Below are 26,059 nucleotides of genomic sequence, written 5' to 3' on the forward strand. Positions count from 1 at the left end.
CGCAGGTTCGTCTTTATCTCTTGCGACGACGTAAACGAATTTAAACCGCCATGTTTGTTTTCAAGCAGACCACTGATGCAATGGGGTTATGGGGCGTTACACGCAACAATTCTTCTGACACTACTATATGAATGAACTTGAGGTTGTATTGTTCGTGACTGAGTGATGTCAAACGCGCGCTTTTATTTTCTTTTTCATTTTTGTCATATTGATTAACATATTTAACGTAAACTAGTGTCACCAAACGCACTTCGCGCATTCATCTCTTATTTGTATTTAGTAATATTTAGTTTTATGCTTAAATCAAATCAATCATAGACAAAATAAAAATACTCTAAAATACACTGCACATGAAAAACAATTCTATTATGCTTTGACATGTTCACCATAGGTAGATATTAGCGATTGATTAGGTGTTTAGCTATATAGGTAACGAGTAGCGCACTGAATTAGTTTTTTTTTATTCTTTTCAAATAAATAAAACCGTCAGATGTGCTTCTCAATTTTATTTTCTTTATTTTCTATTATATTGGTCTAATGTATGGTCTAATATAATATATTGGTCTAAAATATTTGTCTATAATTGTGAGCTTTTCATAGGACATTTTCGTATTAATGATTATGTTATTGTAACTGTTTGTCATCTGTTTTTTTTTTGTCAAGTGTTTATCCGTGATCATTTGGAAACTTTGTTTACATTTATAAATTAAATTCCAAATTAAAAAGAAATAAAGCAAGCCATCACTTTTTTATATAGAACAAAAATTAAAATATATAAGTTTAGGTGAGTTATTTACGCACCTTTTATCTTCTTTTTCATTTTTTATTATTATAATATATTTAACATAAATTACTTTTTTCAAAGCTAGATGTTTCATTTTTTTACAAAATACATATCACAGCAGAAAAATGTGTATTATGACGAAACACCTTTTCAAATTCATGATTTGTCGTATCAAAAACTAATAAATAATCTTTTAGTTTTTTCAACGGATTAACGGAGGTTATTAAACGTTTATTATACTTATTAAATCAAGATTATGACATTACAACCTTAATTACAATTTTACACATTCAAAAACCAGATGATCGTTTAGTAATAAAAGCTAATTAGAACGATTTCAACTTCTTGTTTTTACGAAACAGCTTATTCGCTACTAGTATCATAAAATGTGTGTAAAAACAATACCACTTCAGCTTGCTCTTTTTACTTTATCTTCAATCTTCAATCTTTGAAAGCTTTAAAATTTTTAAAACCACTAAGTGATTTATGTCACTATTGGTATTTAGTTAGTTGTTTTCGTTTTTTTCACACCGTGAATATTTATAAATAATTTTTTTTTTAAAGAAAGAAAAAAAAAACGAAAATATGATTGAGATAGTTGCTTTTTTTTCATGTCGCCTATAGTATTTTCAGTTTATATATTATTGTAGTGCTGAAACTGTTTTTATTGGTATTTTAATAAATAAGCAATGAAATACATATATTGAAGTACCTCAAAGTGCATATACTAATAATTTTAATGTGTGACTTGAATTCTTTAAATTGTCTTTAAATTTTTCTCCAATTTTTACAAAAAATTACGTATTACGACTTTTATCCGTATAACTTATCCATTTATACGTATTATTGCAATTTCCATGGCGTCAAAGTAAAGTTGAGATTAGAAACTATTGATCACTGCTTCTGAAAAATTTGTTTAGCGATTTTTTCCTTATATTATAACAACAAATAAAAAAAAACTGTTTTCCGAGTAAAAATTCAACGTCATCTTCGAAATCGTATTATCTAAAAAACATCAAGAATTAAAAACATATTTCACCGTAAGTGCTGTTGAAGCTACACTTATGTTGAAATGAATCTAGCTACTGAAGAACAGATTTTGGAAAAAAACGAATATCACGACATGTCCGAAGCCTTTTTTTTGAACTATCATAAATATCTATTGAATTTTGTTTACTATTTCTTCTCAGGTTTTCAACGATAAATACACAGCATTAAATTTATGGTCGATATTCTTAGCTGGTCACTAATCGCTTGCCTGTTTCAACCATGCAAATTTCTACCACGGTAATTTTAATTCTTGTATTGCAGTGCAGAAAAATATTGAAATATGAAAAAATATGACAAAAAATACCTTGGAAACAAATATTATTCGTTACTTAGTAGAGTAAGTAATCAAAATTAATTTTGTATAATTTCTTAAGAAATTTTTGGAAATGACTTTTAACAATATTGGATTTTTTGCTATAAAATATTAAATAAGAAATTATAATTTTGCGCAATTGAGATTACATTATTTTAGGTATATTAAGTACTATTAGGTATAAAAATACCGAGAAATACATGAATTTTTTTTCATAAAATTTTGATCGAAATGTACCATTTTACTATAGTATCTCATATCCGAGATAGCATAGAGAATGTGGTCGTATATATGTAGTAGACTTGTACCATTATCAATATTTTTACTTACCTTGAAAAAGAAAAATTTTGTTATTTGAAATAATTTTTGTTTATATTGTTTGTAATTTTTTAGTACTCGTTTAGTTTTGATTGGTAAAACTACTACAAAAATCATACAAGTTTGTGGTTTGAGAAACATGATTATTGCTCAGATTATCTGAAGAAATTTAATGATACAAAACTATTTACTATTCTAAATATATAATTTATTATGAATAACAAATTGTAGTACATAATTTAAACCGTAATAAATATATTTTTAATTTAGATTCTTTTTTTTCAGAATATTCATATTTACCTGATATGGATTATGCCATTACACTTACATAGAACCCATGGTTGATAATTATAAGTCAATACTTTTAAATCATAAAAATAATTTCTAGTTATTTTTATATGAAATCTTCAAAATATCTCAACCATATCTTCATTACTATACGTACATCAGACCGCATCACACACCATTTGTTTAAGAAATAATAAAAGTTCCAAGATGAGCGTTTGAAACTAGTTCAGATGAAGAAAAATACTTAGATTGATTTTGCACCCACAAATGAAACTATTGTAGAAATAAGTAACTGATTTGTAAACTGAAACGTTGGAATAACTGTTCAAAATATCTTGAAAAATAATTTATCATACTACGACTAAGACCAAAGTTATTAAATATTATTAAATATTGCTGAAAATATTGCAGAAATATTATATAAAAAGGAAATAGTCATATTTTTACATTTTTGACAGATTTTATTATGTAATATAAACTTATATTATACACCACTACACGTTGCTGCTTAACTCTAAACCTAATCACTAATATCTTAAAAGCTAAAATGCACAGTGCCTTGTACATCTTCCATCATCATTGTTACATTCTTTGTTAGCTTGAAATTAGACTCATTTCAGAGTATCAAACAACTGTGTATTATAATGATATTTAACAAAATCAACGTCAATACGTCGATACGTGGAGAAGATTTACACTCGAGTGAATGTTTTGTTTTTTATTTTCATTGAGTAAATTATTTATAACTATGTTAATCATTAATGCACACCTGATGTTTTGTAATGATAACACAATCAACGAGTTGTTAGAGACTTTCTTAATGACGAATTTCGACATTACAGTGAATATAATTATAAAAATATCTTCAGAAACTTATGAGTTATAAATTATGTTTTTAGTTCGAAATTTAATGGCAGAAAAATGAAGTTGAATGAAATTAAGTTTCTAGGCAATGTAAATGTATTTAATGACAATATAAAGGGCATAGTGTCATTTTAATAATAATCAATTATTACTTTGACAACATGCACATTAATAAATTTATGCTGTACTCAGGACAGTTTTGAGGTCAAAATTGCAGTGATAGTTTATGATGACAAATGTTGCACAAAATGTAGAAAAAGCCTGTATAATGTGACATGCAGCTATATTGTTTGTTATCCACTGCTTGACGCATTTCATATCGAACACACGTACTATACAATCACATATATCCAACATTATTTTTTGCCATATGGATTTTTATTATGAAAGAGAGGCAACCCAGGACTAATGTTGTACATATATAAGTTTATTCACATAATTCTTTGACTTTAGTCTAGCAATTTAGCTTTATTTTCTTGAGGGCTCTATAAGAGCTTTGGTGGAAGGCATATTATTCGAACTAATTCTAAAACGTTTAATGTTCCGTCTGCAGTTTTATCAGTGCACAATTGCGACGAATGTGAGCAGTCTTGAAAACTATAGAAGCACTTTTCAGAGATCGAATGATATGTTTTCAAAATAATTTCAACGATATGCCTTCCACACGTTATCAGGCGTGGAAAACTGTTGAAAAAAGCTATCAATTGTTTCCATTAACATTTTGCGAGTGCACTCATAAAAGCTAAAAACTTATGTTAGATAAGTATTTATTACAAACTCATTTAAAAACTTTCAAATATATTTATCATTCGGAAATAAAAATAGCAATTTAATTTTAAATTTACTGCAAGGAAAAATTAACAATTATAAATGATTGCTCGAATAATTTTGGTTCTGCGTGTATTACCAAATGGTGATCTGACAAATTTAAGTCATGTATACATTACATCCAATTGGGTTATTAAACACATTTTGATAAGTGATATACATATATGTAGATGTAGTTAAATGTGAAAAAAACCAATGTGTATCGCATATATACACTTACGACTATGAGAATAAACTTCAGGTTATCATTTATCGAGTCAACTTATATTCAAATTACTCTATCGCTTCAATTATATTACATTTCAATTTACTCTAACATATAATAAGTAAAAATAAAAGAAAATTTTGGCTTGTTCATAACGTCATTTCAGTTGCACTTACATGCACGACGTATAGCTGTCATTCACATGGACTTTGTCACATTTACTTTACATTTACATTGAACAACAAGTATCGCAAGTTTCCATTTGGAAATACATTCTTTAAGATTTAGATTGTCCTATTGTAGTAGCAATATTTTAATATGGAGCATGATATATTACCATATTTTTTGATCATAATATGCTTAATTAAATTTAGGTTATTGTTGTTCAATTTAGGTTTCCTTATTAAAGAGCTCCAGTACTGTAATAGTTAATGTTCTAATGTTTGAAAAAGTTTTTTCTTTCATAAAACATTTACAAGTTTTTACATTCTTTGTGTTCCAATAATTTTGAAAAATGTTACTCAAGTTCATCAGTTCATTTAAAACGAAGAACCTCGCTAACGAAGTGAAAACATGAAAAATCGTTTTTTTTTACATGTCGATATTACGTTTCCTCCATTAAAGTTTTTTTTTTAATTTTTTTAGCAGATAGAAACTTTTCTTTATATATGTGTCTATTTGTCGTAATTCGACAATTTAATAATAGACTTTTATACAATTGACGTTTTTTTATTCTATGGAAAATAATGTGTGTGTCAATATAAATATTTCTTTTAATTTAAAATTCAGTATTCTAAATAGTACTATCAATTTAAAAATTTTAGTGTGACTTTCGAAGAAAATTTATTAAACAATCAAATATGACTAATAACTATCTGAAAATTTATCGCTAACTCTTTAAAAGTTATAATGATATTAATGTATTTTTTCAGAAATTATGCAATACTTTTACAATAAATCTTAATTTGTTAATTATTAAGAAAAAAATATAAAAATATCAACAAAATAGCCGTAGGTTTTTGATTTCCTAAATACAATATTTATCTTAACTTCGTATTTATTCTTAAAGTATACTTTTTAAATTATGTAAAAGAAAATATTTTTGCGTAGTTTTGATAAATAAATAGATATTTGACTGTCAAATTTGGATCAAGTATTCCGACACTGGACATAGATTTTAAATAGTTGTCACACCTTCATATAATTTATATAATAATTAGCGTTTTAGATCAGAGTTACGTTCAGATTGGTTTATTCTTGTGTTATGCGAAGTAAATAGTTGTAATATATAATTTGAATAATTCAGCATAATTCATTATTAAAAAAATTATTTATATTTTGGCAAAACTTGCCTTTTGTACTAAAATTAGCCAACTCGTAAAAGTTATATTAAATACAAAGCTTTACGTTATCTATTGTAATTTAAAAGTAAATTTTTGCAATTTCGATTTTTAATTTCTTAAAAGACTTAGGTCGTAAAGTCAATGGGTAACATATACATTTTAAAAACTTGATTATGCACGCATATTGCATCAAGATATTGAACGACTAACGTAGAAAAAGTTATTTTCAAGAATAATTAAAATTGCGAGAACATTGGAAAATGAACTTACTCGACGAAGTAAAAAAATGTGAAGGAAAAGGTGCAGCTTGGTAAAGTTTGAATGAATAGCTAGATAGATTAGTTTGATGATATAATTACAAGCTATTAAGCAATTCATAATTGAAATAATCCATGAAATAATATGCCACGTTGAAAAGATAAAATTTGTCGCCAAAGTGTTCACTGTGTAGCGGCAATGTTTTAATTGTTGGTGATTTCTTCTACGGGTTCATTCGCACTTTTGCACGTTCTACAAAAAGATCAAGTAGCGCAGTGCGTGCTAGATCACACGAGAAAAGACTCGCAGAGCTGGAGCGTGTGTACGTATAGATGTGCGTGTGCGTGATATTCATTGGCACGCAGCGGCTGCGTTCAGCACTCGTATGTATGCAAAGCCAGTCTCGCAAAAAGCCCTTCGTTCGCAAAGCATTCAAGCCCGGGAGTGAGCGGGGCCGAGCAGGGCCGAGCGGGGCCGAGCGGGGCCGAGAGGGGCCGAGAGGGGCCAAGAGGGGCCGAGAGGGGGCGGCACGATGAATTGCCACACAACGAATGTATTCTAATCCCGAACCGAATAGAAAGCCCAACAGGCAGAGAGTCCATCGCGCAATCGGATTCTCCTCTCTACGATGGAAAATCGAGTGGAATACCATGAAATATTGGCATTCTATTCCGTTCTATTCAATTGCTTAATTTACGAACAGCGTTACTTGGTCTACGCTTGTCTCAAATTTCGCCGTCGAAAAAACAGAGATTTCAACGAGATCCAACATTTATATTGTCTCACATTGGCTACAAGGTGACTCACTCGATGTAGCATTTGAAGGGAAGAGGATTGGAGCTCGATTAATTTGTCTTGGGCAGCTCTCCACTGCGCTAAGTAGTGACAGTCGCGTTCTCATTGGACGGAGCTCGAGCCGCGCGCTTCTCTCTCTTGCTTTATCTTTCTCGTGGATTTTCTGCGAGTCCAAGCGAAAGCGAAGCTTCCTCCATCAACCGATATATCTTGAAGACGTGCCGGGCCTCGATAATTTCGACGACAGAAAAGAAAAAAAGAAGGGAAGAAAGGGAAGAGCCAAGCGCCAAGCGCTCTCTGCACCTCAGCTCATTCCACTCGCTTTCACCTTTACCGAGCGCTCAACCCTCGCCTCTATTTTTTAGTTTACGCTTTTCCTCACGGCCATACATTTATTTGCACTCGCAGCTTGATGGAACCGCTCTTACTAGTCACCACAGATTACTCTAAAGGCAGTGTCAGCACTTGACATTCAAACACTTTAATTCTTCTACAGGGCTACAACTTTTTTTTTATGTTATCTTGTATTTTTAGATACAAAAGTTGGAATTTTATACAGTGCAATAAAAACGTTAACACGTTGTAAATTTAAAAGTTTAATAAAGATATATGTGTGTATATATATACATATATAGATATATGTATAAGTATGTATGTATGTATGTATGTATAATGTGTGTATATGTATATAGTTGTCTGTTACTTTCGACAATCATTACATTGATTTGCAAGTGTCGGAAAACTGAGTACCAAGTTGATTTGTCTGTTGTCCTCGAGAACTGACACCACGTTCAGCCAACAACAATCATTGTGCTCGAATACCATCGCCGAGTTAATTCACGTAAGAAAATCATGAGTCTAAGGCTCGGGAAAGTGTCGCAGAATTAGACTAGAAGATACGATATGTAGGTTTATTTTGAAATAATAAGTAAATCTAGGATAATTATTTGGATAATATTGAAAAAGATTAGGATTAAAGAAGAGCATATTTGGCAATAAGTCAGTGCTATGATAGATTGGTCGCGATTTCTTCTAAAAATAAATTTGGCGTTGTCTTTGGTACGTCTCGGTGGCTGCTCTGCGAGCCGAGTGAAACATAAAAAACCATTGAAAGAACGGATTGATAAATGCAAAGGAGACAGTGCGAGGCAGTCGTAGAAATGCAGGCTAACACGCAAAGAATCGTTGGGAAGAGTGGCATGCTGGGTTATCGGAGTGCCGGCGAGCGTAGAGATGGCTGTCGCAGGACGGCAGATGCTGCTAGACTCGAAGCTAGATGCGGCTACCAGTGCTGCTCGTAGGAGTCGACGACGAGGCTGGCGTTCTCGGGACAGGGTTTGATGCTGCCGCACCACTTGGTCTCCTTGAGGGGCGGGCACGAGTGTCCGCGTCGGCGTGGCTTGATCAGGACGCGCCGCGTCCTCTGGGTCTCACCGACTCCGCAGCTCCTACTGCACGCGCTCCAGGCTCCCCAGTCACCGACCTTACAGTCCCTCGGTAGCCCTGCGAGCACAAAGGCGTCAACGTCTAGTGCGGCCAGACAAATACGCGTGCGTACCCCTGCGAAGCACCGACCCCGTCTTTTTTCCACGCCACCTCCTTGGAGCCGATCCCCGAGGAAAGCAGCCCGTATTCTGCTTCGACGACAAGAATCCGGAAGAGCGTGAGCGAGCAAGGGAGAGAGAGGGAGTACGCGCGCACGGATCGATGGCCGAATATCGGAGCGAACTGTTGTTGCCAGCGCCGCGTCGTCGTCGCCGATTCGAACTTCATCACGCGCACGCTCGATTGCCTTGGGATGTTCGGGCTACAATATCGAGAATATGCGCGGCCAACAGTGACAAGAAGGCGGGGGCAGGAAGGCACTGCCCGAGGGGAGCTGCCTGCCAAGATAAAGACATAAAGAGTGCGCGAGGGCGAGTGCGTTTACGGGCACTGCCAGCGGCAGCATAGGCGACTCGCACGCGCTTTGATCCTTCGCGCGTAAAATATGGCTATTGAACGGGAGCGCTCCCGTAAGGGCTCGGCTCTATAAATAAATGGAGAAAAAATAAGTAAGAGTACCACAGCCCAGCGCGTAAGCGAATTAGAGCCTGCAAACACTGCAGTCCGTGCACGCAAAAACCCATGGTTCTCGCCGCGCACATCCGCTACCCCCCTCTTCGCGTTGCCTGTGCTGCTTTTTTCTCTCTTTTTTTATCTAGACGTTGACCTCATCTCACTGCATCTCCCTCAACGGCCCTGCTATCCAAATTTCAATGAGCTCATGAATATTGCATTTCTATGCGCGCCAACAAAACTTTTCTCTCGAACCCCCTCGTATATTTCTATTTTTTATGAAAAATTTAATTACTGCACGTCCACTATGATTTTCGCCGGAAAATTCATCCATCGGACGGCTTATCCTCTCGCCCGCAACGAATATATGCGCGTTTGATGTATTGACGGAGTGGATGATTGTCAAAAGAAAAGATCTCGCAAGCACGGATGGCTTTAACGGGGTGTCAAGTTTGACGCAGCCAAGAAAGACGAGAAGGGCGCGACTTTTTGAGGCTGTGACATCGGAAACGAAATCAAATAGTCGAGCTTTCAGACCAAGTTTCCCTTCGCTTCGATACACGTATAGCTGAAATATAACGTTAGGCTCTGTTAGGCTGCAAGCGCTATATCCGATGTTATCCAATAGATTCGCCAAATATTTGTATTGAATGATATATACAGGAAACGTTGGCACCTATCAGCCAGTCGGATGGGTTTGATTTGATTGGGTTTGCGTGCAGATCTAGACTTGCAGATAAGCGGGAGAAGGACGAGAACGGAAAATATCCGCGATAAGATATCGAGTGCAAGTACTCACGAGTCCGAGGGCGCTTCCCTTTGGAGTAGAGCCGATGCTGCTTGGCGCGGTACCTGCGCTGGTGCTCGAGCGAGTTGCCAGTGATATTTCTCCAGGCGGGCTGCCCTAGGCTGCTGGTGGTCGGCGCGTTACCGCTGACGATTTTTCGCTGGATGTCCTCGAAGATCTGCGCCTTCTGAGCCTCGGCACTCGCTCGGCTCGCCTGGTAGTACGGCCAGCTCTGCTTCGAGCTGTCGGCGAACGGGTAGGCGAGGTGGACTCGCATAGTCGGCCTCGGCGTCGTGGTCGTCGCGATCGTCGTGCCCAGCGCCATCGTCGACTTGAGCGGCTGGGCCGTCGAGGCTCGATAGCGCTGCTGCTGGATACTCCCGTAGGAAGAGGCGATGCTGTCGATTATCGCGGCTTTGTTGTCTCGGCCGGCGATCGTTTGTTGCAGCTGCTGTTGCTCCCGACCATTATTTGGAGTCCAGTACCTGTTAACATTACGCGAACGCTCTGATATTCAGCACTCGACGACACCGCTGCAAAATTCCACTGTTTTTCTCAACTCATTCTCGGCTCTAATAGCAGTAATTAACGTATTGCGTCCGGCGCTGGGTCGCTTGAGCGCCAAAGCACTCATTCGATAAGCTTTGCATTGTCATTTAAGAGTAAAGCTTAAAATTATTTATAGAAGTTAAATAGCGGCCAGCTGGTATTGATCTGAAATGCGTTGCGCATAGGCCAACGATGGCTAAGTGCACCTACAGCGCGGCAGCATAATTTCTGCACTATGCACGAGCTCCACACTAGCTACTACGATTAGTGTTGCATTATTCCTCGGTCGGCAATGCGTATTATAATGTTACACTAAATTTCATCAATTTTCCACGCGATCATGCAAATATCATCGATTCAGGCCAAATGCCTTGCATGATGCCCGCCGCGAATGGGCTTTTGCGATTGAATTGCGCGTGGAGCCAAGTGGAGCCAAGCAAGCGGTTTGGAAATAAATGAAAAAAGAAAGAATTACGAGGGGAATCGGGTCGGAAAAAGTGGCGGAACGGGCAATTCAAAAGTGGCGTTAAGCCTGGTCGATAATGACGAGCGAGTTGGCGATGCAGCAGGAGACGAGGTGCAGCCTGGCGCGGCTTCGCGCGAGCAGGCGGCCTTTCTCGCCTCGACGCCTTGCGCGGGGCGCGGGCAAACAATTTCGAGTGGACTGATTTACGATTCGGAGGGCGCTGGCGCACGGCGGCGGGCGCACGGCTGGCGCTGGAAATAGACCGAGAGCCGAAGGACTTATTTATCCGGGGGCGCGCCCCCGGCGGAATGCTCGATTTCGTCAGAACGATCTGCAGCTAGCGCAAGCACGCACGCACGCACGCACGCACGCACGCACGCACGCACGGTCTTCTCGCGCCGATGCATATTCCGCGAGGCATCCGGCGATACGTGGCGCTGCTCGCTTTGTTTCGACGCGACGCACACACGCCCCCGAACGCTTATTCGCCGTTCATGGCTACATCTTCGCTTTTCCATTTTGCGCGGCACGATATCGCGCTCGTAATTGCCAACTGCTAAACAAAAACAACTTATGAATATATTGTCGAATATACGTCGCGGCGGATTTATATGCTAAAGCCTGCCGGGGCTTTGTTGGCTCGTTCTTCGCGGATTTGACGTTTGGCAGACAGCAGCCTTCTCGACACGCTCACCTGCACAGTCGCGACGCCGAGCGGTCAATTTGAATAATTGCCGAGTCTGCGTGACTGTGCAACTGATGATCGGGTCGATTTAATCGAGATACGCGAGCTCTCCTTTGAGCGTTCCATTGAAAACGTTGGCTGAGCGTCATCTCGATATCGGCCGGTTCACCGAGTAGAGAAACTGACGAGTTGCACGCGCAACTGGATGAAAAATGCAAGCAATCATGGCTGTAGTCGCAAAGCGCGACAATTTATGCATAGGTTTTCCAGTCGGCCGCGCCATAATGCATTCGGTGTTTTGCTCGCGCGGGCCCGGGCCTGCGCTCTCCGCTCGACTTCCACTCGGCTCGAACGGTGCAAGTAAAGCATCGTTTGCTTCGTCCGCGCATCTTTTGGCCAGACACTCGGCGCCTCTCTGATTGGTTAATCAGATCCGAGAGCTCGACGCATCCGCAGCTGGTGTGCCGGCGATTCACCGGAGCGTGGAGAATGTTGGTGGGTGCGGGCATCGGAGAAACCAAGCAATTAAGTCGTTCGGAGGCAATGTCGCGCGCAAAAACTTGGAGAGCGTACGGGCGCGTGCACCGGCGCTCGCTGCGGCGAAAAAACAATTTCAATTAGCTCCGGCTCGGAATCACGCGCCAGTTCGTTCCCGCTCGATCGCTCTGCTTTTTTATCTCGATTACGTATCTCCGAAGATCCAGTGCGCCGTTGCAGACGGTCGATGCAAAAGCCCCCTGAAAACGAGTCGATTACGCGCTACGCAAGCCGAGTATCTATTTGGAAAATTGGATTGCTTTGTTCAACTTTGTTTCCGTTCATTGCTGCCAAAGTATTATCGCTGGAACGCGAGCTTTCCGTAAAGCTGATATTGCCGAGAAAACAATAACGGACGATTGCGATCGATCGAACGCCGGAGTCTCGAGCACCGAGCAGCCGAGTTGCCGTTGATTAGACGAATGTGTCACGCTGGCCACGCCGACAGATGCGAGTGAGTCCGCGCGTCACACCTTGCACGGACGCGAGCGATTCGATCTAGCTGCAGTGATCGCCGTCGAATCATTAAGTCGAGGTGCTGCTGTCGTTGCAGCACCTGCACGAGCTCGGAAAAATTATCGCCGTCGATCTTTCGGATACGTCGAGGCTCAAAGAGATTCGGTCCGGCCGATAAGCAGCGCTAGAGCGTTCCCCACCTCGACACTAGGCTCACAGCTCAACTGTTGATATACGTACGTGGGCATTCTGCTGGAACCGATTCCATTTCATTTCCACGCCTTTCGAGGGTTGCTCGACTGTTGACGCTGCACTTACACGACGACACGACCATTCTGAGCGCGGGGGGCGCGGCAAAAAGCAAGTAAAAATACCAGCAGACATTTGCCGCTTGATTTGTAAGGATTCTAGGGCAGCGTCGACATTGTCGACTAACGTCAAATGAGCTCCGGGGATCCCCTTTCACGCGCCAAGAATGAGATCGGCAAAATGGCCTGGATAAGCCCTTTTGGGGGAAAAAGGCGCGCACAGCCAGCTTCCCCTCGGGGCCTGCTCGCATAAAAACGAAAGAGACGCGAGAAGGGGGCTCTAATAGAAAAAAGTAGCAAGAAGCGCGACAAAGAGACCGAGAGATATTACGAGTGATTGGCGCGACGAGACGAGACGAGAAGTGCTCAAGTCGAATAGAGTTTGGAAAACGTCGAGTCCGGAAATAAAGAGGCGGCGGCTGCAGTCAAGTGGCGAGGCACAACAGTATCCACACATGCCGGGCACGCGAGGCCACGACGCGAGGCCAAGCGTCGCCGCAGCCCGCGCGCCGGGGCGCCTCTTACACGAGCTCGAGTGTGCGCTGGAGCGAGCTTTTCCAGGCCGTTTACTCGACCAAATGCCATCATCGACGAGGCATTTCTCAAGCGATACACCGCGCTTCCATCGCGGCATTGTCGACTGGCGCCCAGCCTCTCGCGTTTTTCTTTTGCGCCCTTTCACCTCGCCAGCTCGCCGCAGATAGACGCGCGTTCAATTTTATGGAGGCGACATTTTATGTGGCTTCAACTGGCGCGCGCTGCGAACACCTCTGCGCACGTCGTATAGTAACACCTGATCGTTAGACAAGAGGACAGGCTGACGGACGATTGGCAAAGCGAAAAATCAAAGCCGAGTGGGAGTAGCGCGAGGATACCTGTCGGTAAAATTCGGCCGATAAAGTGAGTTGTGTGCCGTTATTAGCCGTGGCACCCAAGGAAAAGTGGGAAAAACTAGAAGCGAAGATTACCTGTATCTCTGGGTATCCATCTCCCGGCGCTCCTCGGCTATGGCCTCGTTCAGGTCTTGGTTGGGATCGATTGCCCGAGGGGTCGGCGCTGCAATCCCGAAGCCCTTCGACAGTTGATTCTCGCTGCTCACGAATTCCATTTCCACGTCGTCTTCGTGGTACGTCTCCGTCAGGCTGTACTCTCGAAGCTACAACAGTTCAGCAGACACGCACACCCGCACCACCTTTAATCGATAGCTCTACTCTTGTCAAACTTATTTATTTTATCATCTCGTGTCCATCTCATTGATGCGCCGACCGCCGCCGAATGCTATATTATGAACGCTAGCGTGCTGAGCGGAAAACAGTTTGGACGAGAGCTATACCTATGTTTTCTGACCGTGTACGCATAAGGAAACACAGCAGTTTTCCGTTGGGGACAGCCAATAAAAGGACAAGTCACTAGAGACAAAGTCAATACGTATGGGCGCAACTCCAGCTCTCGGCTACTTACATGCTATCATTTGTAGGTAGTTTGTTGTTCGGTCATTTGGTCGCATTTGAAAAATTGAAAGGAATCGGTCATTCTGTCATGAGGCTGTTAATCCAGTTGCGGGCTGCAGCCCTGAGTTTTTGCCGGCGGATCGCTAAGCGGATCACGTGTCGTGTGTCTCCGAGAGAGAGGCTCCCATCCCACTTTTGCCACCCTCTTTGCTCTCAGTCGTAGTGTGTCATCTGTGCAGCGTCCGTGTACCCCAGTGTGTACGTATATATACACTGGCATTGTACTTCGGGCCGTATCGCGCTCCCTGCTCCTCCTCCCTAGTCGTCTCTCGGCTTTGTCTTTTGCCCTTTATTTTCTGTTTCTTGCTTGCCCCTCCCCTCCCGTCCCGCGCCTCCTCTCTCTCTCACTCTCTCTTGTGTCCTACCATCTCCCCTTTTGTATTGCACCTACACTATCTAAATTGTTCCAGCTTATCATTAACCGCATTTGGCTGTTTCTTTTGTGACGGCTTACTTGCTTCTTTCCTTTCTCGTGATGGCCGGTTTTTTCTTGCTGCTGCGAATAATTATTGCCTTTTGTACGACAGAGCATGCGCGAGATTGACAAACGATTAGCCACCGTAACAGTTGCCGAAAGCATCTCTCGATTGTCGCTCCCGTGTCTATTACAGCCTAGCTCCGCCAAGTCGTTCCTCGAGTGGAGTTTACTTTGAAGCTACTTACAGTGATTGTCGCTGCTAATCTTGCAGCATTGTATTGTGCAGCAATGTTTTGCAAGCAGAATAAGTGCTAGCTCCATATCCAGACTTCGTACAGACTGGAAACTTGCATAACATATATGATGTACAAACTCACAACATAACGGATAGGCCCTCGTACATTGCATCTGGCGGAATCTCGAACACTTGTTGCGCATAAATTTAACCAAATTTGAGCGAGTACCCAGAACTGCCAGCAAATGCATTTAGTATGCATCTTATCTTTGATAAATCAGCGCGTCAGCCTGCCTTCAATTCTCCTGCTCGTCTCTTTCGTTTCTTTTCCCGCCTAAATTAACGATCTTGTTTTCATTCCCAGTGCAATGGCTAGTCGATCGTTCACTAAAAAATAGGTATACATCTATTATCCTTCTTCTCCCTTACGGGTTCTTTCGGTTGTCGCGCGCGCTCAAGCATTTATCGTCAATTGATGGGAAAAGGATGGGCATGCCGGACAACTACGGCTGACCGAACTATTAGTCACCGCCACAGAGCTGCCGCTGCTGCTACTCGCCTTTTTTTCTATCTTTCTTACTGCAAGCTTCACCTCCAAATTAAAAGCAATAGGAGTTTACGGCCATTTAACTTGCTTTTATCTTTTACTTTAATTCACCTGTTTTTCTCTTACACAACGGAGGCATCTCTGACTACTTGTTTTTCCCCTTAGACTTTTTTTACTAATTTACGTTCAAAAAAATTGTTGATGTTTCGCCAGCACTAGATTAGACTTGGAGTGGAAAGTAATACGGACAAGAAAAGATAACTTGGAATAAATTATACTTGTTTCCTGTTTTTCTAAATAAGATTCTGTTTATTAGATTTGAAATTGGAAAAAGGCATGTAATAGTCTATGAATTCGTCAAGTCGACTACGACTTCGCGGAGAGTCTACTTTTGGAAATTTCATTTAGCGAATTGACTTTGCGAAATTTTGGAGAAGAGAAAATATTCGGCATTCAGGAATTTTGACGCTGGATTGCATACTAAATTGAAAGGAACTTGCTGATGAAAAATTTAATATGATCGAACACAAGTGGTAAATCTACGAAAAATTGAAAAACTACGCCAAGAGAAAATGCCAGAGAAAAATGTCAGATTTCATGAGCTACTATGAAATGACTAGCAGATTGAAAAAAGAGATTTATGTCTTTTTTTCTTTATGATGTTTGATAAATAAACAATTTGCAAATTTTCACTTTGAATGCCTGTGAAATATTGTGCTATTGAACTATTATTGTTAAGTTTTAACCGAATGAACGACCGTGAAGCGAGGAAATATTAACATTAAAAGCACGGACTTTTAGAAGATGATGGTTATAGTGAGTTTGCGCGAAAGAAACTTGAACGTCGCATCCGACTCGGCACAAATTTAGTGTGCAGCTCGGCATAGCTATGTGGTAGTTTAATTTAGAATCTCATAACGGCATACCCGAAAACATTCACTGTCTCTCTGAGCTACGCGAGGTCAATGAGCTTCCTCCTGACGAGCTCTTTGCAACCTTTCCAGAACACGAACATATTATGATGATAGTTAATTTTTTTAACTTATTGAGTTGAGGCAGTATTATCTCAATTTAAAAACAGTAATTTCCGTACTAAACAATCGACAAAGTAAAGGACTTGCAATACTTTTTTGAATCATTTTTACAGTACAAAACTAACTATTCTTTTGAGATAATTTTCAATGATAATGAAATTTTTATTTTTATTAGCTTGTATATAGGTCTCTGCGGCAATATGCTATAAAGTTCTTTTGCGATATTTTATTGCCAATAAATTCAATGGAATATTAATGCATGTATACGCAAAGTATCATTAACCGTGATAAGTGCAACTAGATCATTAAAAAGTCTATGTAGCACTTTATATAGACCGATATCTCAATGGCTATCGGCCTTATTCTGTTTGAGTGAAGCTACGCCCAAAGTAAGAACAAATGGCGATTGAGTTGTGTTATGAATTGAAATAATGACTATAAAGTAGTCGATTTATTACAAGTATGTTGCAACTCGCTGTCACTACAACCAAATCCAAAAACTCAATGCGACTGCTCAGAGGCTTACATGAAAAATAGATTAGCTGAACTGTTCAATAAAACTCTGCAAACTTTAAGAGAATATATGATGTTCATATCTGAGTACTGTTTTAGGTCGATTGACTTTTTCGGTCTCTCGGAAAGCTTGCCGGTGCATTCTACAATGGAGTATTTTCTTAAAAATATTTTCTCGGTAAAATCTTTAGGAGGAAAGTAACAAAGAGACTTTAAAAATGGAAAAAGCAACTTTATATATTTTCTTCAACATTCCCGTGAAATAACAAAAAGAAATTATAATGTATAGATACGCTTAATACTATTAGAAACGCAAACGACACTAAAAATACAATACTTCATAGATAATTAAATGATGATTCTTGATTGAAATTGAGAAGAAAGTATTATTTTAAGTTTCCCAAGGGAAGTTGAAAGCCGTAGGTGTTCCTTAGGAAAAGTTTATTGCGGGGCCAACTTTATTCTCGGTATTTTTTGATGTTGCGCATAAAGAGACTTGTTCATGCCGCTCACTCTCCATTCAGCTTGGCCAACTTTTGGTAGCATTTTTCTGACATAAAGCAATTTGAGTCGAGTGAAAATACTTCATAAAGGATTCCGTGTATGCGCTGCGCCATACAACTTAAATCATTCAATTCTCGAGCAAGCCGAGCCCTTTTTTCTATCTCTCTCCTTGAATTGCGCATATTTTTACCGACCTACCTGCTAAGCCAATAACAACTAATAATAACTAACTAATGGTCGAGCGACTTTTGGAAAATCGATTGAAAGTCAAAAGATTGCTTTGCAGGAGGAGCACTCGCGCGAAAAGAAATCGATGGACGCGCGAGAAGCAAAACAATAAGGAAGATAGAAAATCTGGAGGAATTATTGGTTTTTACATGTGACTAGCCCATGTGGCAATAACTCGGCAATTCAGCAGCAGAGGCCTGATCGTTACTCTACAGCTCGGCTTGCGCGGCTCGATCTCGCTTTCCTAGGATAGGCCCAAAGAAAAGAAGCCATTCAATTTCCAGCCAGTCGCAGAACGAAACGTTATAGCCTTCTGCAAAATTTATAGGCTGTACGCCGGATGTGAGGCTGTTCGACTCGCTCGATTCGTTATTGCATCTTTCGATTTACGTGCACAATATCGTCGCTGCGCGACAATCTTTGGCGCTAAATAAACCAGTATTTCGATCAATTACTCGATCCGCACTTCTTTCTCAGTATTTCAGTTGCGAATGCCTCGCCATATGAAACAACGGGATCCCGAGCTAATACAAAGCCAACGCATTTTAGGACTGCGCCGCAGCAGCGGGAAAACGATGAAGAAGAGGCGGGAGGGCAAGGGGACTTCCACGGGATAAGATTAGCATTGTCGGAGTGGCGAGAAAAATTTCAAATTCTGTTGAGGCGTTCGATCGGGTGGCGCGCTACTGGCGCACGTCGAGTGTACTTTCTGAAGAGCGGCTGTCTATTTACGAAAGCTGCTGGAAATCCGGCCAATCTTTTACCGCGAGACGCGATAAAAGAGTACGAGCTCGCGCATGTGTGCCGTCCGCCGCCAGCAGATCGCTTCTATCGGGCCTCTCTCAGCCTGCCACAATCGCAGTGTTCTTCGTGACTATCCGGAGCGGCTAGTTTTTGCGGGTATCTTTGGCAGCACCGATGCCCATTCGCCGTTGACAGCCGCAGCTGTAGTGAAAAGGTAACGGCGCTAGAAGGACCGAACGAGAAAAGCGAAAAGAAGAGAGAGAAAGTCGGCTGCGCTAATTAGCCTAGCTTTCGGAGTTGCAAATGAAGCCACGTTCGAGAGAGGTGATTGGCGCGAAACTCAAGCTAATTCAATACGGTTTCAATGTAATTGAGCGCCGCCGGGATCATTAAGTTGTAGCCTTTCCTAAATATGCACTGGTGCATCAAACAGCGCGATCGTCCCGCACCATGCCACCTCTGTCTATGAAACGGCATGCTTGCCAATCTGCTCGCCGCGCCGCTGTCGACTTGGCTGTTTATCGCGCGCACTGTTTCGTCCCTGCATTGCAACGCGCGTGACCTGCTGTTTGTTCGCGGATTATCCGTCCCTTTCTCCTTTTCGCATTGCTTACCTAGCCCAAATATTCGACCCGCCTCCCACGCCATTACTTCTAAATCAACCCAATTTGAAAACTCCCCTTCATCCAAGTGGCTTTTATAATTTGCTCGCCAAATTGACTCGTCCCACGTTCCGCCCTTACAATTTTACTATGCAACTAGTTGTATTTGTCAAGCAGGTGAACGAGTTATTCGACTTGTTTTTCAGAGATCGCTCGGTTATTTACGCAGACGTATTAATTTAGCTATCGAAACAATTGACGGGCTGTTGTAACAACGGATGCTACTGATTTAGACTTAACCTGCTTGAAATTTAGTGAACTGTTTTAGAGCAGTTTGCCCAATGTGTAGGCACATGTGAAAACCTAATTAATTGGAAACTTCTTTTCAATAAATAAATGAATACTCGATGTTTCATCAGAGGCATCCGAAGTAAATATGGGATTTTCTGCATACGTCTACACTTTATTATTTATAACGAAATATCGCAACTGCGTACACTTCTCTTTTCAAAGCGTTTTAGCTGAATATAAAGTTCGATTGATTGATTGTAGATGCAACCTTCATCAAGGTTGGAGATTAGAAGCTGCACCAAGGTTACACGACAGTACATTTTCAGCGAACTTGAAGATCAGCTCACTGTTCTTCAATGTCCGATGGCCAAAGGGATAAAATTGAGCAAAGGGCATGAAAATGTAGAAGACTTATAGGCAGTATAGTCTTGAAAAATTGAACGAGTGAATTCCAGACGAGTATGAAACGCGAGCTTTGAAAGGAGCTATTTGTACATTGTGAAATAGAAAAGAAAAGCGCGGAAAGCATCGGAGATTGGAAACTACAATAAAAGTCGAGGATGAAGATTTATATGGAGGATAGAAGAGGCAAGCCAATGATAAATGTAGGTGTTTACGAGGAGGAGGGCAGAAGCGATAGCATATCGGTGATTATGCAGGATGGTGGCAAGTCAGGATCAGTGTGTCGGGCGAGAAATCAGGCATCGGACCGAGGCTCAGCATTTGTCTTCGGTCTGTTTCGCAGCGCTGCAAGCTTATCTAAAGGTTGGCGAACGTTGACGGGGGGATGGGAAGATAGGAGGGCTGGGGGGCACGGCATCTAATCTCGCTAATCCGCTGCGCGTCGCCGCCGATTCGACTCATAGCCCGGCGGACTCCCTTTATCCGAGCTTGGGTAGCGACGGCCCGGTTCGACGCTAACCAGCCCCCGGGGGCCAACAGCCAGACGAGCCAGACGAGCCAGACGGCCAGCCTCGGTCGATCGTTCGCCTAGCTTTCCTGCACCTCCTTTGCACGCTCTTTCGTCTCTCGTCAGTCAGCGCTCGTTGCGCCAGCTCAAGACTTTTATTCGCACTCCCACGGCGCGTAACTCGCAAGTAGGTCGACCGAGCGAACTGCCGGCAAGGACTGAGTGACCGCAGCTCTGCAAATGCTGCTTGAACTTTATCGGGAACGGTCGTCCGCGGCAGAGCAACTTTTTGCCGTTGGTCTGCCGCGTTGCGCTGCTCCGGTGCGGGTTCTTGCTGCGAGCGCGCGCGGCATTCTGTCGCACGCGCACACGTAGGCGGCCCCGCTCTAAATATCCGAGACGCACGCGAGAAATGCAGATTGCGCCCGAACAACAAGAAGCGACTGGCTCCCTGGTCGAGCGCGCGGACTAAATCCTTGCCCCGCGGCCATCCCACCATAACCCACTGCAGGCATCCGAGATCCGCTTGGTTTTACGCTTCGACCTGCGTCTGCTGCCGAGTAAATCTTTGCCGTTATATACTCGCATGAAACCGACGAGCGCCGACGCTCTGATCGCACTCTCATCAATCTCCCTCTTTGTTTTTATCATCAGTCGTATTCCTCCCCCTTTCCACTTTGTTCCTTTCGTTGCACTTTTTCGCTGCCGCGGGCTGAATATGCGTGCAGACAATCGACGCTGCGACCCATTTGTCGCCCATGTCGACTCGGAACAATGCTGCCAAGGAGGACTGCAATGAATCTCCGCGAGGCTGACAATTATCAAGCAGCTCGTTAATATCTTAAGAAGTTAATTCCCGCGGAAAATCAACGGCGGAGTGGCGATCGATAATCCGGTAAGATAACGAGGCAACTTTCGGCACCTAATGAGTCGAGAAGAAAGCAAGTCAAGTTTGGGTTGAAAGGGAAAAGGTTGACGGGGAAAAGCGAGACGATGATTGCGCGCCAGCCAACCAGCCTCAAGATTATAGAACATATCGAGCACGAAAGTTGGAGCTGGAGCGAGCAAAATGGATGCTTGGCGGGACTAATCAGCCTGTTATTTCGGGCGAAACTTGGCTAAGTATAAGAAGATTTGGCGAATTTAGGCGCAAAACTGTTTCTCGTCTACGCGATATAATGAGGAGATTGAAGGGCCGAGAAGCTCGAGGGGTGACTTGGGCGTCAAAATTCGACACTCTTTGCTTTGTATCCTGGAGAAATTGACGATCCTTTGTGCAAAGGAAACTCGATACCGGATTGCTTACTAATTCGGAGGTTAAAAACGGCAAGCTTTCGCCGTTACAATGCTCGCTCGCTTACGACAGCGAGAGCAAGCAAGCCAGCCAAATAATTAGCGAGTTTGAGTTTGGCGGTTGGCTGGATTTGGAATCTTATTAAAGGCTCGGCTTGCTTCACGCATAGCTTGGCCTCGACTTGAAGCGAGATTGCCAAGGCGAAGGAGCGCCAGCAAGGAAGGAAGCGAAGAGTGGAGAGGAGACTGGCGCCTCTTGTGCCCGAGGCCCTCTCCCAGAGCATTTTTCATCGCCGCCGCCAGCATCGTCTTCTTCGTCGTCTTCGTCGTCCCGGTAAATAAATATTGACGGCAGGGACGGGGGGAAGGGGGCGCTTTTTCGCCGACGAAAGCGAGAGAGAGAGAGAGGGAGCGCGCAACTCGGCACTCCTCGGCGCTCGAGTCTGGGGAAATTTATTTAGTCTCGACGACGCGGCTAGATCCCGGGACTAAGTAATTTGACATGGAAACTGAATCGCGCTCCTCTCCTCGCAGGCATGCTGCACTCGAGCAACCGCTTGAGAACCTCGAGATTGCAGGCCAAGCCAGCAAAAACTGCCGGCCAATTTGCAGACATCCATCAAATTCTTTTCCACGACTGACTTTGCAAACTAACAATCACACCCGGCATACGTACCTTCAATACGCCATTATCGTAACGGCTCGCCAAAAGCAATTACACCACTTGAAGCGCGTTCGTTGCTTCGTTTCACCGAGAGACGGAAAAGTAAGAAGAGGGAAAAAGCACAAAGCGCGAAGAAAGAGAGTAACGACGAGGTACAGCAACAGCGTAACAGCGGCGGCGGCGGCGGCAGCGGCGGCGGCGAGCCAAATAAACGACCACTGCGGATTTAGCAAAGTTTCGCTGCCCGAGGAATTCGGAGGATATTTACGGGCGGGGCTGTGCTGCGGCGGCCTTCTATTTGTAAAAAGAAAGCTAGTCGGCTACCGGGGGCTGCTGCTGTTGTTTGGACTTTGCTTAAATTGACACCTCGGGAGCCGCAGCTTTCCATTAACTTGGTTTGCTCGCGCGCAACTCCCCTCTTCAACTTGACGTCCATTGGCCAACTTGGCTAAGACTATTTGGCCGCGAGACCGACTCGTTCGCGCTTCCTCCGAGCGCCGCTCCATGCAACTTCCTTAACGAGCATTTATGTTGCAAGCCACTGTTCTTCCCTTCAAATGACTTGTCGATAACTATCTCCTTTATTCCTTAATCATTCAGCGGCGAGAGCAGGCAACCACAGCAACTTCCCGCCAACTTAACGAGCAACTTAACCGTCAAATTCTTTCCTATTCCGGCACAACAAGCTCGCACTTGAGACGGTCGATATTCCGGCGTCGAACGATCGACTGCGCCGTTCCCTTGGACGACCTATAATTGGCACAGCAAATGGCAGGCTCACGAAACGCATGAGTCTGCTCGGCGCGGAAAATAGCAAGCCAGATAGATAACTGATGGGCGGAGGCGGCAGCTCATAATAGCGTTAAGATGTAATTACCTTGGTGAAGGTGAGCGTGGCGATGGGTGGCAGACGGGCCAGATTCGGGTAGTAGAAGCTGCCGGCGGGATGGGCGGGATAGCGCGACGTGATCCTGTAGGCGATTCCTTGGGGCTGCGTCGGCCAATTTGCCGCGGTGAATGTGAACCCGTTGTCCGTGCCTCCGTCCAGCGGATCCAGCTGCAACACCGAACAAACACTTTTAACCTTATTCGCTTTCCGACCTTGTTACTCTGTACAGCCACGACTAACATTCAGCTAATTTAACGCCAATGTAGAAAACGCTTTTGTAATCGAATCGCAGCTACTATTTTGAACTGCCGTGAAAGTTGGCGCGCCCAGTGAGTTTTGTTAATTCTCGACTAATCGGATTAAATTATTTCGAAATACCTCCACAGTGACGGTGTCAACCCAGTTGCCCTCGACGCACAGCTCGAAGGAATCGAGCCCGACGAACCAGTCGGGACTGGGATTGATCCTGGCGAAGACGCTGACGAGGGTGTGGTTGGCGTCGAGGAAGGCTCTGGCGGTGCTGACGCCCTCGCCCTGCGGCACCGCCGGCCCCGTGAACGCGTGTAGCGTGTTTGGGAAGTCGGCTCCGGTGTCGAGGCCGTCTGTCCTGCCAGTTTCCACGTACTGGCGTGCCCCCGCAGACAGCCGCTGGCTCAGACGGTACAGCACGTAGCTCGCGTCGTGCGTTCGACCTATCCACCAACATTACACGTCGCTTTAGTTTGCACACCCCATTTTATGCAGCAATTACATCGTGCAAAAACTCCCCCATTGTTCCGACCACCGATCGCTACGTGCTAATAACATTCAGTGCATGGCCTTGAAAAACATCTTTGAATTCCTAGCTCGTGCTTATAAATTTATACTTCCAACGAGTCTCTGCATTGTACTCTGAGCGCCCCACTGTTTTCCATCCTTTGAGCTTTTCCCTACGGAGCTCTCGTTTCAAAAGCTCCACACCGACTTGATTCCGTAGTTCAAACAATCAATCAAACAATGCTTATTGTTACGCATTGAATTCCTTCTTTCCGCTCACCCCTCTTCCTTCTTCCCTCTCGCGAACAATTGCAAATATTCAAATATGAATGCTAATTTTTTTTTATACGTCTATCTATAAACGCCTTATATTTTTTTTATCCGTGTACGCGAACAATCGCCTTTCTTCTCTTTTATTGTAACAATGTGAGACATTGTACTTTAACAACGAATACGAAAATAAAAACCTCGTTGCTCCAACGAAAGGCTATTAATATTTGTTGAAATCGAGTGTAACAGAGTCGTTACAGCGTGTTATTGGGTTTGCTCCAGTTTCGATAGCGCCATTCATTAGTCATCGCAAATAGAACGATCAAGCTTCTTAATAGAGATCATTAGAGTGCATCAATCCAGTGGCATCATCATTAAATATTAGTCATTCTAGGGATTTGACGTATAATCAGAATTGTCGGTATCCGTGAATGTCCGTTACTATGTCATGTACTATTACTCTGCATTACCTTCACTTTAATGATTAACGACAACTTTTAGATATATTCAGGTCTTGTAAATGGTTCTACGCAACATTCAATCAAAAAACAAAATTGCAAAATAAACAATGCTTGACTGATAGTAAAAGAAAATTCTAGATTCACCAAGAAAAGAGGTATATAACAAAATTATTGAAAAATCTACTTTTGTAGAACGTGAAATTGAAAAAAAAAATTTTTTCTGTCATTTCATATCATAGGACGTAAAGAAATTTGCTAAAATTAAGGCTACCTTTATTTATCCATAAATAATGATGGTATTTATTTACATTTTCACAAAGTAACATAGATATTAGAAGTCAAGAGCTGTAATTTGTTATGTTTGTACGATCACAAGAATTTTATTATATTTTATTAATCTGAAAGCTCTATTTTATATACTCCATTTTATTTCATATATACAAATTATGTAATTAATTTATATTGAAACTTTTAATTATTACTGCGTACTATCTTTCAATTCTTTTGTGTATTTTATCTCGTGATTATTTAATAGATTCTCTATTTCCTAGAAAGACATCAATATTTGACTATTTTATAAATTAATTTTTATATAGATGTGTTGGTTGATCGATGAATTCAATTTGACCAGGTAGAATATATAATATCAAATGTCAAAGATCATCATATATTTAAAACATTTGCAAGCAACTTGTAAATTATATAATGGTTGTGGTTTTCAACTACTTTTTTTAATGAACGACACTCATCAAAAATCATTATTTTGGTTTGTGCAAGGTATCAAATGAAAGCTTTTGATTTCTATTATCCATGTACTATTTGGACGGTGAACTTTAAGAGCTAGATAGAACGAGTTTCAGCTATTCATGGATAGTGACCTACTATTGTATGAATATTAGATTATTGTTATGCGACTAAAGGTAGAATGAGAGTGAGGAAATGAGAATTGTGGCGTAGCTTACTACAAAAAAAGAGTTTGCTTCAACAGATGGAATAGAGCGATTACTAGATACACGGCTTAATAATACGGAATATAATATTTTCTCTATCTCTAGATAATTTTGGGACAACAATTTCGATCTATCCAATATTTACAATAGAAAGTAAAGAAACAAGAAAGAAAGAGAGAGAGAGAGAGAGAGAGAGAGAGAGAGAGAGAGAGAGAGAGAGAGAGAGAGAGAGAGAGAGAGAGAGAGAGAGAATGTAAATATCAGTGTTAATGACAGAGTGGAATATACGGAAGACGCTGGACTATCTCAGTAAGGCAGTTTTTCCGTGCTCTGAATTGGATAAAACA

The 26,059-nt window shown here is 42.1% G+C and overlaps 1 protein-coding gene across 1 annotated transcript in view; it reads right to left on the reverse strand.

Annotated features, from left to right (window-relative positions):
• Positions 1 to 3,204: 3,204 nt before the first annotated feature.
• Positions 3,205 to 26,059, reverse strand: part of LOC131672438 (spondin-2) — a 129,090-nt gene continuing 106,235 nt past the window's right edge. The window contains exons 3-7 of the mRNA XM_058949650.1: positions 23,654 to 23,967; positions 23,264 to 23,443; positions 13,861 to 14,048; positions 9,904 to 10,376; positions 3,205 to 8,549 (exon numbers count right to left, since the gene is read on the reverse strand). Of these exons, the coding sequence (XP_058805633.1) occupies positions 8,329 to 8,549; positions 9,904 to 10,376; positions 13,861 to 14,048; positions 23,264 to 23,443; positions 23,654 to 23,967 (1,376 nt within the window). The 3' untranslated portion in view covers positions 3,205 to 8,328. The remainder of the gene's footprint in view (positions 8,550 to 9,903; positions 10,377 to 13,860; positions 14,049 to 23,263; positions 23,444 to 23,653; positions 23,968 to 26,059) is intronic.

This window comes from Phymastichus coffea, unplaced genomic scaffold (genome assembly GCF_024137745.1).
Source record: "Phymastichus coffea isolate CEN01 unplaced genomic scaffold, Cenicafe_Pcof_1.1 PCOF00150, whole genome shotgun sequence".
Lineage (NCBI taxonomy): Eukaryota > Metazoa > Arthropoda > Insecta > Hymenoptera > Eulophidae > Phymastichus > Phymastichus coffea.